Source organism: Onychomys torridus, chromosome 3 (assembly GCF_903995425.1).
Source record: "Onychomys torridus chromosome 3, mOncTor1.1, whole genome shotgun sequence".
Taxonomy (NCBI): domain Eukaryota; kingdom Metazoa; phylum Chordata; class Mammalia; order Rodentia; family Cricetidae; genus Onychomys; species Onychomys torridus.
Window position 1 is genome coordinate 103,657,510 of NC_050445.1, and position 15,103 is coordinate 103,672,612.

The 15,103-nt window shown below is 49.6% G+C and overlaps 1 protein-coding gene across 11 annotated transcripts in view; it reads right to left on the minus strand.

The window, feature by feature from the left end:
- The window catches only part of Atp2b2 (ATPase plasma membrane Ca2+ transporting 2), a 319,903-nt gene that overhangs the window by 107,021 nt on the left and 197,779 nt on the right, over positions 1-15,103 (minus strand). For all 11 annotated transcript variants that reach the window (XM_036181098.1, XM_036181095.1, XM_036181094.1 and 8 more), the window contains one exon: positions 3,450-3,963. In XM_036181098.1, coding sequence (XP_036036991.1) covers positions 3,450-3,648 — 199 coding nt within the window. In that variant the 5' untranslated portion in view covers positions 3,649-3,963. The remainder of the gene's footprint in view (positions 1-3,449; positions 3,964-15,103) is intronic.

Here is a 15,103-nt window from a genome sequence, read left to right on the forward strand (position 1 = left end):
TTCACTGAACTCTCTGAGTTTCCATTGAAGAGAAAGCTACATAGGACTGAAACGCTACCATCCCAGGCTGGAAGAGCGTGGAGCAAGAAGGATCAGCAGGCGAACACGGGAGGGTATTTGCCAGCAGTGGACACAGAAAGGAACTGAGTATGGAGGGATGGAGGGTGCACTGGCCCCATGGCATGTCTCTAAAGTCAGGGCTCTGGGTGGACAACCCAGCACTGCTGGCCACAGGAGCTGAGCCCGCACCCCTTGGTGCAGAAAGTGGTGCTGTAGGCAGAGTCACACTGTTGGAGGTCTCAGACCCCACCTGTCACTCAGAGAGCTCTCTGCCTACATTTAGCTGGATGAGTGGAGAGTGCTGTATGCAGGGCCAGAGCAGTTTCCTGCACCAGCTCTCTGGTAGCCATAGGAGATGAGTGGTGGCAAGGGGGGGGGGGTGTCTGAATGGTCAGTGTGAGTCTCCAGACCATGTGGTTTCTGACTTAGAGACTGGGGCTGAGGGTGCTAAGCATGCCTTAAATCACAAGTTCCCACACAGCAGGGCAGATGCTGAACCGGAGACAGCAGGGAGAGAGTGTTAGAGGGCCCAGTCACTCATACTTATGCCTGGCCCACCAGGGGGTGCTCTGGGTGTGATATTGCACCCATCTGAGTGGTAGTGGTGGCCTCCACATGTCTGCAGAATGGGCTAATTGCTTTCAGGAACACACACATGGGGGCACCACAGAATACTAGCTATGCATCCAAAGAATCATACATCACCCCGTAGGGAGAATGTGACTACTTCTTCCATAACGCCAAGAACAACGAAAGCCATCACTGCTGGGTACCTAGACACTAGGTACTTGGTTTGTGTCATTCAGTGAGACTGGACTGTCTAATGTCTTCGGAGCTACTTGATGTTATCCTCACTACAAGCCTAGAAGGTCGCTGTTATCATTAGCTCCACCATGGAAACAAGGAAACAGGCAGAGAGGTTAACATGCTCAGAGTCCCACAGCTGGAGAATGGCAGATCTGGGATTTGAACCCAGACCCTCCACATCTAGAGATTTGCAGCCATCTGCCCCTTAGTCTCTCCCCATATTTCCATCTCTCCTGCCACCCTAGAAGAACTTTCTAGAAACCAATGCAGCAGGCCTGGTTAGTCTAATGATGGAGTTCTCTCTTCCTGGTGCTCTTTCTTCCTAGAGTTCTCAAGTCCAGAGAAGCAAAGGCCCAGAGTCATAGGGCTGGCTGGGCAACAGACGGAGGAATACAGTCTCTCATTTACCCCTGGGGTTTAACTTCTCACCCCGTTCTGTGTCCGGAGTTTTGCAAGAAGCAGTATCCTGTGCCATGTTACACATGTTCCTGTCTCTTGCCTCGATAGCCAAACCCAAATATCTCCTCCAGGAAGCCTTCCGGCTCCTCCCTGTCCTCCTGCCTCATCACTGCCATCAGCTGTCCCTGTGCTGGCTCTCAGTTGTCTGCCATGTGGATACTCAACTGTTGAGAGGGCTCCCTGTGGGATGGGGATGCGGTGGACATGTCCCAGGGTGTCACGGACAGCCATTTAGCCTTCTTTGGTGGTAGGCACCAGGCTGGGTGCCGGGTGCACAGAGAAAGGAGACCGAGTCCCTCTGCTCAGGTCCACACTCACTTCCCTTACAGTAGAGCAGAGCAGAGGGCAGTTTGGAAATGGTTCCGTTAGTGCTAGAGCTTGGGCAAGCATGGCTCCATGCCCTGGGGTGCAGAGAACTTGACTAGTGGCAGTGGGGTTGTTAATCTGGGGTCCACACCTGCTGGAGGCCCGGAAGCAGTGAGCCACGTCTGTTTTCAACATCAGCTCTTTGCCTGGGGAGAGGGTCACAGCTTCCATCAGCTCCTGCTTAGAACTAGGGTCTACCGACATTCAAAGCAACATCCTGGTCCCCCATTTAAAGGCAAAGGCCACTCGGATATCTCTGCCTCTTGGCAGGCCAGGTACCAGCTGGATGGCAGGTGAACATGGTCCATTGTGCCAGAAATTGATTGGTAGGAACGTGGTGGTGGGACGCAGTATCCCCAAGCATAATCCTCACCCTTCTTAGGGCCCCACATGGCTGTTTTCAAGCCTAGAGTCAGAATAGATGCTTCCCTATTGAATCATGCTGCCAGACTTCGGGCTCAGCGGATGGGCAAGGTATCAGTGAGGAGAGGCAAAATGAGAAGAATCAGCCTTCCTCTGCTTCTCCTTCTGGCCCAGGAGGGAAGACCAGAGATACCCAGTAGACACTGGGAAACATTGAGGTACTAATATGTGACCACCGGCCTATCATGAGATCTACAAAGCAGCTTCAGCACCAATGGCCCATGGATGATGTCCAGTAGTGTCCAGCTATGGACACAGGACTTGGGGGACAGATTTCTCCAAACCTAGTTGCCACCCATATCCCAGGCTGCATTCTTTACTTGAGGTAGTAACAGCTATCTAATTAGAAAAATCATATTTCCACTTATTGAGTGCCTACTGCATGCCCAAATCTGCATTAAGCTCTGCACAGGGAGCACTGGATTCATATTCCAGAGGAATAAGCCAAGGCTCAGGGCAGCCATTATTCTAGATCACAGGCCTGAGAGAGTCAGGGCAGAGACACCTGCCTGTTCCTCTGGCTTTGTGTAGGGAAAGCTTCCCACATGGCTGCAGCGGGTAACTAACAGAAGACAGAGTAGAAACGGAACCCCAGCAGGGCTGGGTTTTCTACTCTGCCTCTTGGAAAATGCCCCATCTCTAGCTGCCTCCGGAAAAACAGGAGCAGCAGAGTGCTTCTCACCAGAAGCCCCAGGCCTGTTCACTTTGTGAACTTGTAAGACAGCCTCACTCCTTCTTTTCAGCACAGAACCTACAAAGATATCCATCATGGCCTGTAATTGGCTCTCCAGCTCACTCCCCTGTGCTCCCCACCCCCCCCTAGTCCCAATGATCTTCAGATCTATTCAGAGCCTGGATTTGGGATTGCTGCAGGTGGGGCATACTGTGACAACTGGAATTGGCTGCCTGTCTGCAGTACTGTGGGTTCATGCCTTAGCCAACCAGCTGGAGGGCACTGGGCATGGTGGGCAGATGTGGGCTAGAGGTCGGACTTGGAGGTACAACCACAGTGTGGAACCTGCACTGTAGCTAGACACAGGCTATCAGGACATGGCTCTTTGTTGTATCCCTCCAGTTATTCCACTGCCCCACCTCAAAGCCAGCTGTCTCACAGAGGTGGCAGTGACTCCCCCTTCGGGCTGACTTGTTACCTTCTTTCCAGAGTACAGCCTTCACTCAACTGTCTTACCGCAGGTGGCATAGGTCAGATGTGACATGTGAGAAGATTCAGCCTCCTTGCTAGAACTTTGGAGACATTCCCACCGTTAGATTTCATGGATGCAGGCCCTGGTGCCAACTCTGCGGCAGCCTGGGTTTAAGCCTCCTGCACCTACCTTCAACAGGCGAGGTCTTGAGGCGCCGGCAGATGGCTTCAGTGTCCCCATATGTCTCCTTGATCTTGACCACAGCCTCGGTTCCCCGCAGCTCCATGAGGGAGCGCAGCTCTTCCATGGTGCACCCGAACTCGCCTCCATGGCTCGACTCATTTCTTTGGTTTTTGGAGTAAAAGTCGCTGTTGGTCATATCACCCATGTTTCCTGCGGTCTCTGCTCAGGCTGGGCCTGAGGGTCAGCACTGGAAAAGGGACTTCTAGGTGATGGCTGCGTGTAGCTGTCCTCAGCACACCCTCATGAGATGGTAGTACCTCGAGGCGGCCGACTCTGAGTCCCAGGAGGTGGTGATGGCTGAGGTGGGCTGGCAACAGAACTGGCAAGCTCTGAGGAGTGTCCCCAGGAGTGGGGTGAGGTCCAGGGGCCGGAGAGGCTCAGGGCTGCTGACCCAGGAGTCTCCATTCATTGGGGCCCATGCTGCTCCCTGGAGCTGGCATCTACATGGTCGGGAAAGCTCCTGTGGAGACAATCACAGAGTGGGTGATGAGGATCGGACATTGAAGCCTTGTAGGACAGGTGCTTAAGAGGGTCAAGGAACAGGTGTTGACACACCATCCTTAGTAATCATTGAATATACTCCATGTACTCTACCACACATATCTGGCTCAACACCCCCTCAAATACACCCACACACCACCAATCCAATGGTTACAATGTTGTTCCAGTCCTAAAGTATAGCCTGGGAATACTGCAGGACACACCTTAACCCTGCATGGTACACTGACCTCCCACACATACCCTGGGGTGCAAATGTCCTCTTGCCAAACATGGCCCAGATGCTATACAACCTACCAACTTGTCTCTCTGTGCCTATTCCACTGCCACACACATACCAGCACAGGGCTTCATTTCATGTCACCCTGATGGAGACACTTTCCATGCACGCTGTCACACACTGTCACATCTCTAGACAAAATAACTGATGCCCCCTCATAGACACACAGCAGACCCTGTTTCCCTTTCTCTGACTGGCCCTATATATTTACAAATGCTGTTGGCCCACACAATCTGGGACACAACTCATCTCCCCACAAGTTCCTAACAACACTCCCTCTCACAGGCCCCATATCCAACCACAGTCCTCCACCACAGCCCACCAGGCACCCAGACTTGTGCCAGAGTAGCCATCACATATATTCAGGAGGCTGCCCTTGAGCCCAGAGCTTTGGTCCCCAGGAAGGGCTGGGATCCACAGAGCCCTCACCTGGAGCCCCCACCAGTCAGCACCAAGGACAGCAGACAGCAGCCCACAGGTCCCTCTGGAAGCAAGGAGGAGGGAGTTACTTCTCCCTGCTGTCCAGGCCACCCGGGCAGGAGTGCAGTGGCTGTGGGCTGCCAGGAAGAGAATCCAATCCGCCAGGACACCCAACACCAGCAGCCGAGGCCCCAGCAAGCGTTGGGTGACAAAGGGCCCCAGCTGAGCTCAGTTGAGCCTGGCACGGGGATCAGCCCCTCCCATCAGCCATAGCCAGCTGACCATCCTGAGTGGGCAGTGAAGACCATGGGACAAAAGGAGGAAGAAAGGCCTGAGCATGTCTCCACGATCCACCTGTCCAACCTTTCTCCTTCACAGGCCTCTTCCCCACATTTTAGAGACACCAGTATCAGGTTGGTGTGTTTCATGTTCTCAGTGGGGAACCCCAGAGAGGGAAGGGAGCTTGTCCAGAGCCACAGAGAGCAAGAGGGTGGAGGAGGCCAGAGGGCATCATGTCCCCATCCTTCCTTGGGGAAGTTATCTCAGAAGTGCTGGGCAGGGTGGACCGTGCAGGCAAACACTGGCAGGAAACTGTGTCAGAGTTAACAGGGTGGGGTGGGGGGTGGGGGGTGGGGGGGGGAGGAGAGCAGGGGGAATGCTCTCCTGCATCCTGGCTGAGGCATCCTGTGCCATCCTTGGGAGGCACTTGTTACAGGGATTGGGAGTGCACCATGGCTTATGGTCTTTGGGACCAACGGGTATCCTATAGAGCATGGTATGGACATGATGCCCTGAGAGGGGATCTGGGCACCAGAGAAACATTGCATGTCTGGAGCTTCCCTCCAGTGCAGAGGTGGCCCTGCAATGGCACCATTCCCAGAACTCATGAGGTCTGACTCACCTCAGCAGCAGGTGAGGTGGAGGCCAACTCTGCACAGGAATAGAAACAATAATCCCTTCTCCCTCATGTCTTTGAGACAGAATATCCTCAGACTTTCTTTGTAGCTGAGGATGAACTTGACCTTGAACTCTGGATCTTCCTATCTAGACCTTGAAAGTGCTGGGGTTACATGTGGGCACTGCCACCCAAGGCCTTTCCCTTAAACAAGTATCATATATCAGATGCTATGCTAAGAGGTCTCTGTACATATAGTATCACATATGAGGGCCATATATGCAGGTCAGCAATAGAGTGCTTACCTCACATGCTGGGGTTCATCCCCAGTAACACACACACACACACACACACACACACACACACACACACTCTTCATACAGTATCATCTGCTAGGAACTAGGTTCCAAGAACACAGACAATGTATTTCATGCATTGCCAGGGCTAGAATGGTATTTTAGTATCCATCCTGGAAACTATGAATAAATGAGTGAATAAAAAGCAAGGAATATCTCATTGAGGGATTTTTTTTTTTCTTTTCGAGACAGTATCTCTTGTAGGCTGTCCTCCAGTGACCTTGAACTCCTGATCATCCAGTCTCTATCTCCCAGATGCTGGCAGTACAGGCATGCTCCACCATGCCCAGCTTCCCATTGGGTCTTTATAACCCCATGGGGTGGATATTATAATTAAGCCCATTTTACTGACAAAAGAGTGTGCCTCATGAGACTGAAAAAATTTATCCAAGGTCACACAGCAGGGGCCATATTAGAGAGTTTTAAACTTTGGGCTGTGGTCCAACACCCCACAGGAAAGGCCTGGCTGAGCATGTTCTAAGGTGCTGAGCCTCTTCGGGAAGTGCTGGCATCTGAGACTTAGGCTTACTATTCTTTCCAAGGCTACAAGAGATTGCAGGTCCTCAGCAGGATCCTGTACCCATCATCCACCAGCTGTAAGAGGGGTGGGGAGCTCTCTCAGAGCACAAGGCTGGATGAGGCCCGGGCCCAATACAGGGAGGACACAGGGGCTTGTGTGTTGAGCAGAACACTTCTGACTGTGTCTTGTGGAGGTCCAAGAAAATAGGAGCAAAGAAAAACAAAACAAAACAAACCCCCCAAAACCAAAACCAAACCAAACAAACCAGCGGGATTTGTGAGTAAGATGAAGATAAATGAGGTGGTGTATTTTGGACCCTTGCTGGTGTCTGTAGATGTAAGGTGGTCTAAGGTTGGGGTAGGTGGACCTCTTGCTGGAGGGTGAGGGTGATTAGAAACCTTCTACAGCAGTCTTTGCTTTCTCAAGGATAAGAGGTGACCTGATGACATACAAACTTTGTATTTGCAACCTGGGAGACCTTGGTCCTCAGTACCCAGGCAACAGTGTGGGTAGGAGAGGGCAGAGGCAAGTGCATCTTTGTGACCTCTGGCCTGCCTGATGGTTAGTAGCAGAAAGAACTCCATGGGATGAGTTCTTCTGTAATTTGCGTGTGATACCACACCATGGAAAGGCATTTATTGGGCATTCACTAGTGCTAGGTGCCTTAGTATGTTACAGGGACATCATCTCAGAGACAACATGAAGTCTAAAGAGCAGTGGTTCTGGAAGCTTCCAAGCATTGGTTCAGATTTTGGCTTTTTCACATCCCAGCAGAATAGAAAGCAAACTAACTTTGGTTTTATCATCTTACAAAAGAGGTAGGGACATAAGAGCATCTCCCTCAGAGTACTCCTCTGCCTTGGTGAGTTATTGCATATGCTGTGCTGAGGTGCCCAGGGCATGGGAAAGCACCAGGAAGTGATCATTAGTTAGGATGGACCACTTTTGACCAAAGCTACCTGGACATCACCACAGAACCTATGTGGAACTGAGGCTGAGGAAGGTGACTAAATTACTCAGGCTCCTGTGGGTTGGCAGCAATGGACCTGGAATTTGAACCTGGGAGGCATGAGTAGAGAGACTCGCTTATTCTGGGGATCCAGGGCCTTGCCTTGTGATACTCCCACAAGGAGTTCTCACCAGGCCGAAACCAAGCACCATATGGGAAGCAAAGTGGCTTGCAAACCACAAGGGGCTTTTAAACCTAAGGTGCTGTTCTCTCTCCTTCCCTTGATACCTGTGGCATGGCTTACAGGCACTGATAATTACTTCTGCAACAGCACAAGCCAGAAGAAGCTTAGCAGCAATTATCTCTGTGATCACAATAGCAGACACAAGCTAATGGGCAGCTATTGATATAAGGACTATGGCTTAAGACAAGCTGACTTTCAACCCTGTCCACCTGATCACTCATCCATCTGCCAATTCACCATCTTTCTTACTTTCTTCCATCTACCTGCCTACCCATCAGTCTATCCATCCATCCATCTATCCACCCACACACTATCTTTCTTTGCTTCCCTCCACTTATCTATCCATCCATTCACTTATCCACGCACCCACCCATACATTTCTTTTTGCATCATCTTTCTACCCACCTATCCATCCTTCCATCCATCCATCCATCCATCCTTCAGTACATCCATCTACCCATCTAACCTTATACCATCCAACCCACCCGTACATCCATCTATCCATCATCCTTCTACCACCTATCAGTCCATTCATCATCCATCCATCATCCATCTACCCATGGCCCTCCTCCCTCTCTCCCTCCCTCCCTTCCTCCTCCACCTCGCTCCTTCCCTCCCTCTCATCTTCCTTCTACCCATCTATCAATTCACTACCTGGCATCTACCTTTCTACTCACCCACCATCTTTTCACTGACAGTATTGTGGGGATGCTTTTGGTACCAGGCAATGATTAATCAAGCTCTGGTCCCTTCCATCTAAGAACTAACAGTGAAAATGATGACTTCCATGACTCGATGTGCTTGCTGCCAGGAAGAGTCCTGGGTGCTGCAGACACCCTGAGTAGGTGATACCTTTTCTTGCATGTAAAAAGAAGCTGCCCCAGAAAAAAAAAAAAAAAAACAACAGAAATACATACTGGCTGTAGGTAAAGGTTTGGGGGGCTGTGTGAGAAAGTACAGAGGGATGCAAGTCTGGGGTGACTCTTCTTTTCTCCTTCTGATGCTGATCATCCCCTATCGCCACATGTCACAAGCACCTGCACAAGGTCACCCCCAAGCTGTGTGCCTTGTTCTTTATTTTTAAATTGCACAGATTACTTTGGGACTTGCTTTGCCTGGGAGAGACAATCAATTAAAAATCATGGGGTTCCTAATCACAGAAGCACTTGGTAGAACCCCAGTGATCTCAGGCAGAGAGAAGGAACCAGTGACTCAATGGTGTGTGCCAACTCTATCAGCCACCAGGTTCCAAGAACCTTGCAGCAGCCACATTTGCAGCGCTTGACTCTACCCAGGCCTTGGCCTTCCTAGTAGCTGACGTCCTCCTTGGCTTCAAGTACCTCTTCTCAAAAGTGTCTCTTGGCCATCTAGACTAAATATGTGCTCCTGGCTTGGTGTACAAATCACACTTTATTGCTCAGGCCTGGTGAACTGTCTGTTCCCTTGGTATGAGGGCTGGAGAGCCACACATGGACAGGAGCCATGCCTCCTGTGGAGCCAGCATAGTACTGGCATTCACATGTGTTCCATAAATGTTTAGTGAATGAATGAAGCCCCAGGTCAGTCTTCAGGCTATGAGATGAATTGATAAATTAATAGGTGGGTGGAAGGATGTTGGATAGATGGATGTGTAGTGGGTAGATGGATGGATGAGCAGGTAGGTAGATGAATGAACAGATTGGAAGGATGGAGAGAGGGAGGAATGAAGGAAGGAAAGATAGATGTGTGCCTGCATGGATGGATGGATAGTTATGTGGATAGAATGGAGGGACGGAGGGGGAAGGTAAGCTGAGTAACAGAGCAGGTCACACAGCTCAGTGGGCTTTCCTCCCTGCACACCCAGCTTCTGTGATGTGACCTTGATCAAGCCCCTTTCTTCTCTGGGCCTCAGTTTCCCATGTGGCAAGTGAGGAGAGTGGACTAGACTTCTTCACGCTCCCTTCAGGCTCTGAAGTTTCAAGCCATTCAGAAACCAGAACTTTGTGGCAATGCTGGATTTCTGAATTTGGTTTCATCGAAGCATTTAAATGAGTCTGTGTTGTTAGATTTCAGTGAGTTGAGATTAGGTCAGGGGGCTTAGGAGAAGGTCTTCCCAGGAGACATACTGGCAGAGGAAGGGCATTTTACACACAAGCATATATGAGTTAATTCATATATTATATATAAATTTATAAGTTACATATATGTAAGCTAATTTAACAAGGAATCTATATTTCAAAGGAAAGATTTAAGAAAAGCAATCCCTAGCTCACACCAACAGCTTTTCAGCTCTGAGCTGAAGCATGCCTGGTAGTTGGGATGGTTGCAAATGAACTGTCTGCTAAAAATAACTTCTGGATGCCAAATCCTTCTGTTTTAAGAGGTGCTGAATTTAAATGCCACCTGAATTTGTATTTTTAAAGTCACCACTTTCTTTGAATCATCCCCGGCAGTGAGAGCTGATATGGGGACACAAGTCCAGTGTGGAGGCTCCTGGTCAACCAGTCTCTGGCAGGACTTTTAATCTCTGTGCCTTGGTCCCCCTCCCCACCCCACAGAAATCATCCAATCAGCTTCAGAAGGTTTTGTAAGAGCTAACTGAGACAGAACACGGCACATCCCCCAGCTCTAAGGAAGTATTTGTTCCTTGGTGAATGGTCATTTCACTCACCTTCCACTTATAACTGCCTAAGCTGGACTGTCCCCTGAGTACTACCTTAAAACAAAACCCCAAGTGACTTTGCTGTCCATTGAAGAGCCCTTATTCCTGCTTGGGTACCATCCAGGTAGATCAGCACATAGGCATTGTCCCCTCCACTCTGGTCTAGATGAATTAATGACCTCTCCCTTGGGACAGTACATTTTCTTTCCTTTCCTACCTACATGAATGGTAGTACAGGAGAGCTGGGTAGGGAGGCCAGAGAAACAGGGAGCTCAGCTCAACAGGAGGGGATAGAGGAATGGAATTCTTCCTGGACATCTCTTTTGGGAAGAGGTAATTTTCTCGGCACAGGTATGTTGAAAAGGAAAGAGGCTGATGGCCTTGGGTGAGCATGGTGTGGGTGTGCAAATGAGTATGGAATTTGGTTCATCAGGTGTGTATTATGCTGGGGTGTGTTAGTGTCTATGGGACAAGTCATGGATGTGAAAGAGGGGGAGGTCCTCAGAGTGTGTCGAATGTGTGCTTGGTGTGAGGGACCCCAAAGGATGACAGCAACCACACAGGCCACTGGATATGTCCACAGGAGTGTAGGAACACTATTGAGCCAGAGAGATCTGTGCTACCCCCATCTGAAAGCTTGAGCCCTGCAGTGCATGTATGCATGAGGGCTTGTCAAAGCGGGTGCTGACAACCTCAGCTCTGTATCCTCATATCTAAGGAATGAGAACAGGGAAAGAGGAACTGAAAATGAATACCTCAGAAGCAGCAAAGTTACTGCTATTTTTAGGCAACTCCTATTCTGTTAACCAGAAAAGGAAACTTAAAAAAAAAATCCCACAGAGACAGCCTTGAAAGCCTTGCAGATACAGGTTGCAGAAGTAGGGTGGGCAGCTAGGGACCTGGGGCTTCTTCATAGTGTCTCCCTTAGTGTCAACTCTCTCCATTGTCCCTGATCTCCAGAGGAGCTGCCAATGGTAGGTGGTGGGGACAAACAACCATCTCTGGTTCTCCAAGTTCTTCATACACATACTCATGTATCAATTCAACTATCTATCCAACTGCTTATCATCCATCCATCCACCTATCTTAACCATCTGTCAATGTACCTACCTACCCATCTAATCATCCATCTATATATACCCACCTACCACCTAACCATCCATCTACTACCCACCTAACCATATACCCACCCACTCACTTAAGCATCTTCTAGTGTATCCACCCATCCACCTAATTATCCATCTATATACCCACCTACCACCTATTATCTATCAACCTACCTACCCACCCATCTATTCATACTCATATTCCACCTAGCCAGCCATCTACACACCCACTCACCTAACCAACCACCTGTCTATCCATCCACCTAAATATTCATCAACCTACCAACCTCCCCCCAATCGCCCATACACCTACCCCCATCCATATATTCACTATCTACTTCCCATCCAGCCATCTACCCAACCACCTACTCATCATTCACAACCTGGCCACCCATCAATCTACATGCCCATCTACCCACCTACCAACCACCACCTAACTATTCATCTAGTCACTACAACCCACCATCTAACCATCCATCCACCCCTATCACTCATCACCTAGCTCTCCATCTATCACCTACCACCTAGCCGTCCATCTACCTACCATGACCTGGCCATCTATTCCTCCATCCATTCACCCACCCAACCACACACCCAACAAGGTACATCTCAGATCCTATCCAGGACACTGGGCTCATAGGGAGGGAAGTGAACTACTCAGATCTTTCTTTCTCTGCATAGGATCTGATCACCATGTCACACAGCCCTTACATGACATGTGAGGATCACAGGATCTGGAGGCTGAGTTAGGAAATTACCATACAAATTTTGGCGTAGTGTTTTTAAGGCTATATCTAAAATATCCTTTGCCTGGGCATCATATCCTCTGAGTTGCAACCATGGCTTGACCATTACTGCCAACAGCGATTGCATAGCAGGTGCCCTCCATGCTTGTTTCTAATTTCCAGGGAAGGAGGCTATGGATCCAAGACGCAGCAATGGTCAAGGTTGTAGGGTGGAATTTGAAACAGTGAGACAGGTCTGCTATGGCCTTGAGCCTTTGTTTATCTGTGTCCTGCAGCCCTTTAACAAGCATGTCCTCTGACAGTGCTACCTCTCTCCTGCCTCCATTTCTTCTTCTGTAAAGTGAAGTTATGTGTTGGACTCAACTTGAAGGACCATTTTAGTGACACCCTTAAGAATTCTCCTGCCCCTTAACACTGGTTTCTTACAAACACACAATTTCCTGGGCTTTTTAAAAAAAAAATGCTACTGGTCTCCAGCAGGAAGGACTATCCCAGCTGCAGGCCAAGTCCTGATTGGCTGGAGGAAGAAGGAAGGGGAAACGGCCCAAATCAGATGCATGTGCTGGTTATAATTCACCTGCTGTCTGTGATAACCAGAGCTTCCCGCTGAGGTCTCTGCACAGCAATGTCTGCCCCACAGGGTGCTTGCTTTGTATGTTTCAGGCTTAAAGGCCTTCCCATTGAAGAAATCTATGAGCTTCCTGAGTAAGCTAAAATAGTCAAGTCATTACCAGGTGGACACGAGAAGGGCTCAGGGCAGCAAACTGAGATTCATTCTGGGTTTCAGGAGAGGAATGTGTAGTGAGAAGGCTAGGGATAGTGTCATATTGGCTGGGCTGGGTGATTTAGACGTTATTTTCTGAGTCCAGACACACACCTCAGTCACTTCTCAGACTCATTTCCTGTCCACTCGCAGCATGGAACTCCATTAGGTCCTCTGCAGTCCTAAGATCTCTGAGCTCTGAGATCCCACAGTGACTCTGTCCCTTTCTGGCATTGCTCCCTCAGCTCTCCCCAGTTTCCTGCTCTGTCCTTACAAGCTACAGGCAGAGTCTTGAAGAAAGGAAGACTAACCATAGTCATGGAATTGAGGCCCCTGCTATGACATAATCTCCACAGCCCTGGCATCTCTCTAGCAGCTCAGGACCCTTGCACTTCCCTGTGGTCTTCAGTGAAGCAAGGCTTTGGTGGACAGAATGCTATCACAGTCAGTCTCTAGCTGACTGATGGAAGGTGATTGTGGAAGGCTGGGACACAGGGAGTAGTCTCTGGGGATGAAGTGTTGATCAATTACTGGAGGAGGACTGGGACGGACTGGGTGTCAGGGAATCTGATAACATCAGCCCTCTGCTGCCCTCTGCCACCCCCTGCAAGCTAACAAGCAGATCCTGGCATATGAGCTGTCCACACGGTCCTGGTGCTGAAACAGGCTGACTCCTTCAATCCTACACCCCCAAGAAGACACCAGGGCAAGAGGCTTCACTTGGAGCTGTCCTCAAGGCTGAGGTGCTGATCTGGTGGGAGCAGGGCCTAGAGGAGGGCCTGACAGAGAGCTGTCCACAGGCTCTGGTGCTGATAAGACAAAGTGTTATGAATGCCCCTAAAGCTCTTTAGGACAGCAATGCTGGTTGTCAAGCTGAGGGGTTGAGAAGTAAGTGTTAAAGTGTTTGGATCTGGAATACAATGTGTGGGTTCTGGGAAGGGCACTGAGTCTTTTCATGAGTTCTTGAGCAGGCACAGGGAAGTTATCCCTCACATTCAACAGTGGTGCTCCAAGGGTGTTTCTCAGGAAATAGAGGCTGTTGAAGCAAACACACCCAGGCAGAAAGATAACACCATGCAAAAGACCACTCACTGATACTTAAGATGATGGGAAGAGAACCCATCAGTACATTGCTGTCACTTGCCCCCAATTCCAGAAGTGCTAGCAACCAGTGGTTTATTCTTTGTTTCTGTGCACAGTCCTTGGGCGTTGGTTCCTACCAGGACTGAAGGCATACTTAGTTAGGTTTTGGGAAGAAGCCCCTCTCTGAACTTACTAACTTATTTTCTCCATGGAGAAGGGGAGGAAAACCCCTATCTAGAGGTACCAGGGAGAAGCCTAAGTTGGGAGATTGTTTTAAAATAGTTCAATGAGTCTCTTGGGATCTAGAACAAAGAGGCAGAGAGAGAATGCTTCTGTGTAGCCAGAGTTTGCAGAAGTCTGTGGGACTGTGGAAGATAGAAAAGACAAAATGCAACTGTTAGGTCACAAGAGTGGAGGAGCAGAGTGAGCCTGTGCACGTGGCATCCTTCAGCATAGGCCAGCCTTTGGTCTTCCTCTTCTATGCTTCGGCTCAGGGGTCACTGGCTTGGTGGCTGTGTACGTAGTGTTTCCATGCCTGAGTCCAAGTTATCTCCGTGAAGAGACTCCTTGGAGGACAGCCAGCCATCTCTGTGATGCCTTAAACTTGGCCTTCGCCTTAGAGGAAGGGCATGGAAGGCTAGGAAGCCACAATAGCTGTGGTTGGTACCTGGGCTCCCTCCCCCATCTTAAAAGTGTCATTTCCTTTATTCTATAATGGCATCTCCAGTGGGGCTTGAGGTCCCCAGAAGAGAGCTGCTCAGAGATGGTTTGTTGAGGGCTGCTTGTGTTGGCATCCCTAAGGGGCTGATTAAAACGGAGGTGTGCAGCCCCACCTTTTATGGGTGGATAAAGTGTCTGAAGGTGTAGGCTGGTAGTTTAAAGAAGCCTCTGGTCTCTCATAATTGATACTTCTTTGCTATGTAACTGTTATAGTTGTCTATTTCTAATTCATTAAATGCCACTTTCCAATAGGCCAGGCCCTCAGGTAGTTTTGGAGATGGTTGAAAGCAGCCAACTCCAGGGACTTCCAGTCTCTAGATCCTTGCCTGTGATGGCTGTCCCCTCCCATCTTCCTTCTTCCTGCTTCTTAGGGGTTTTC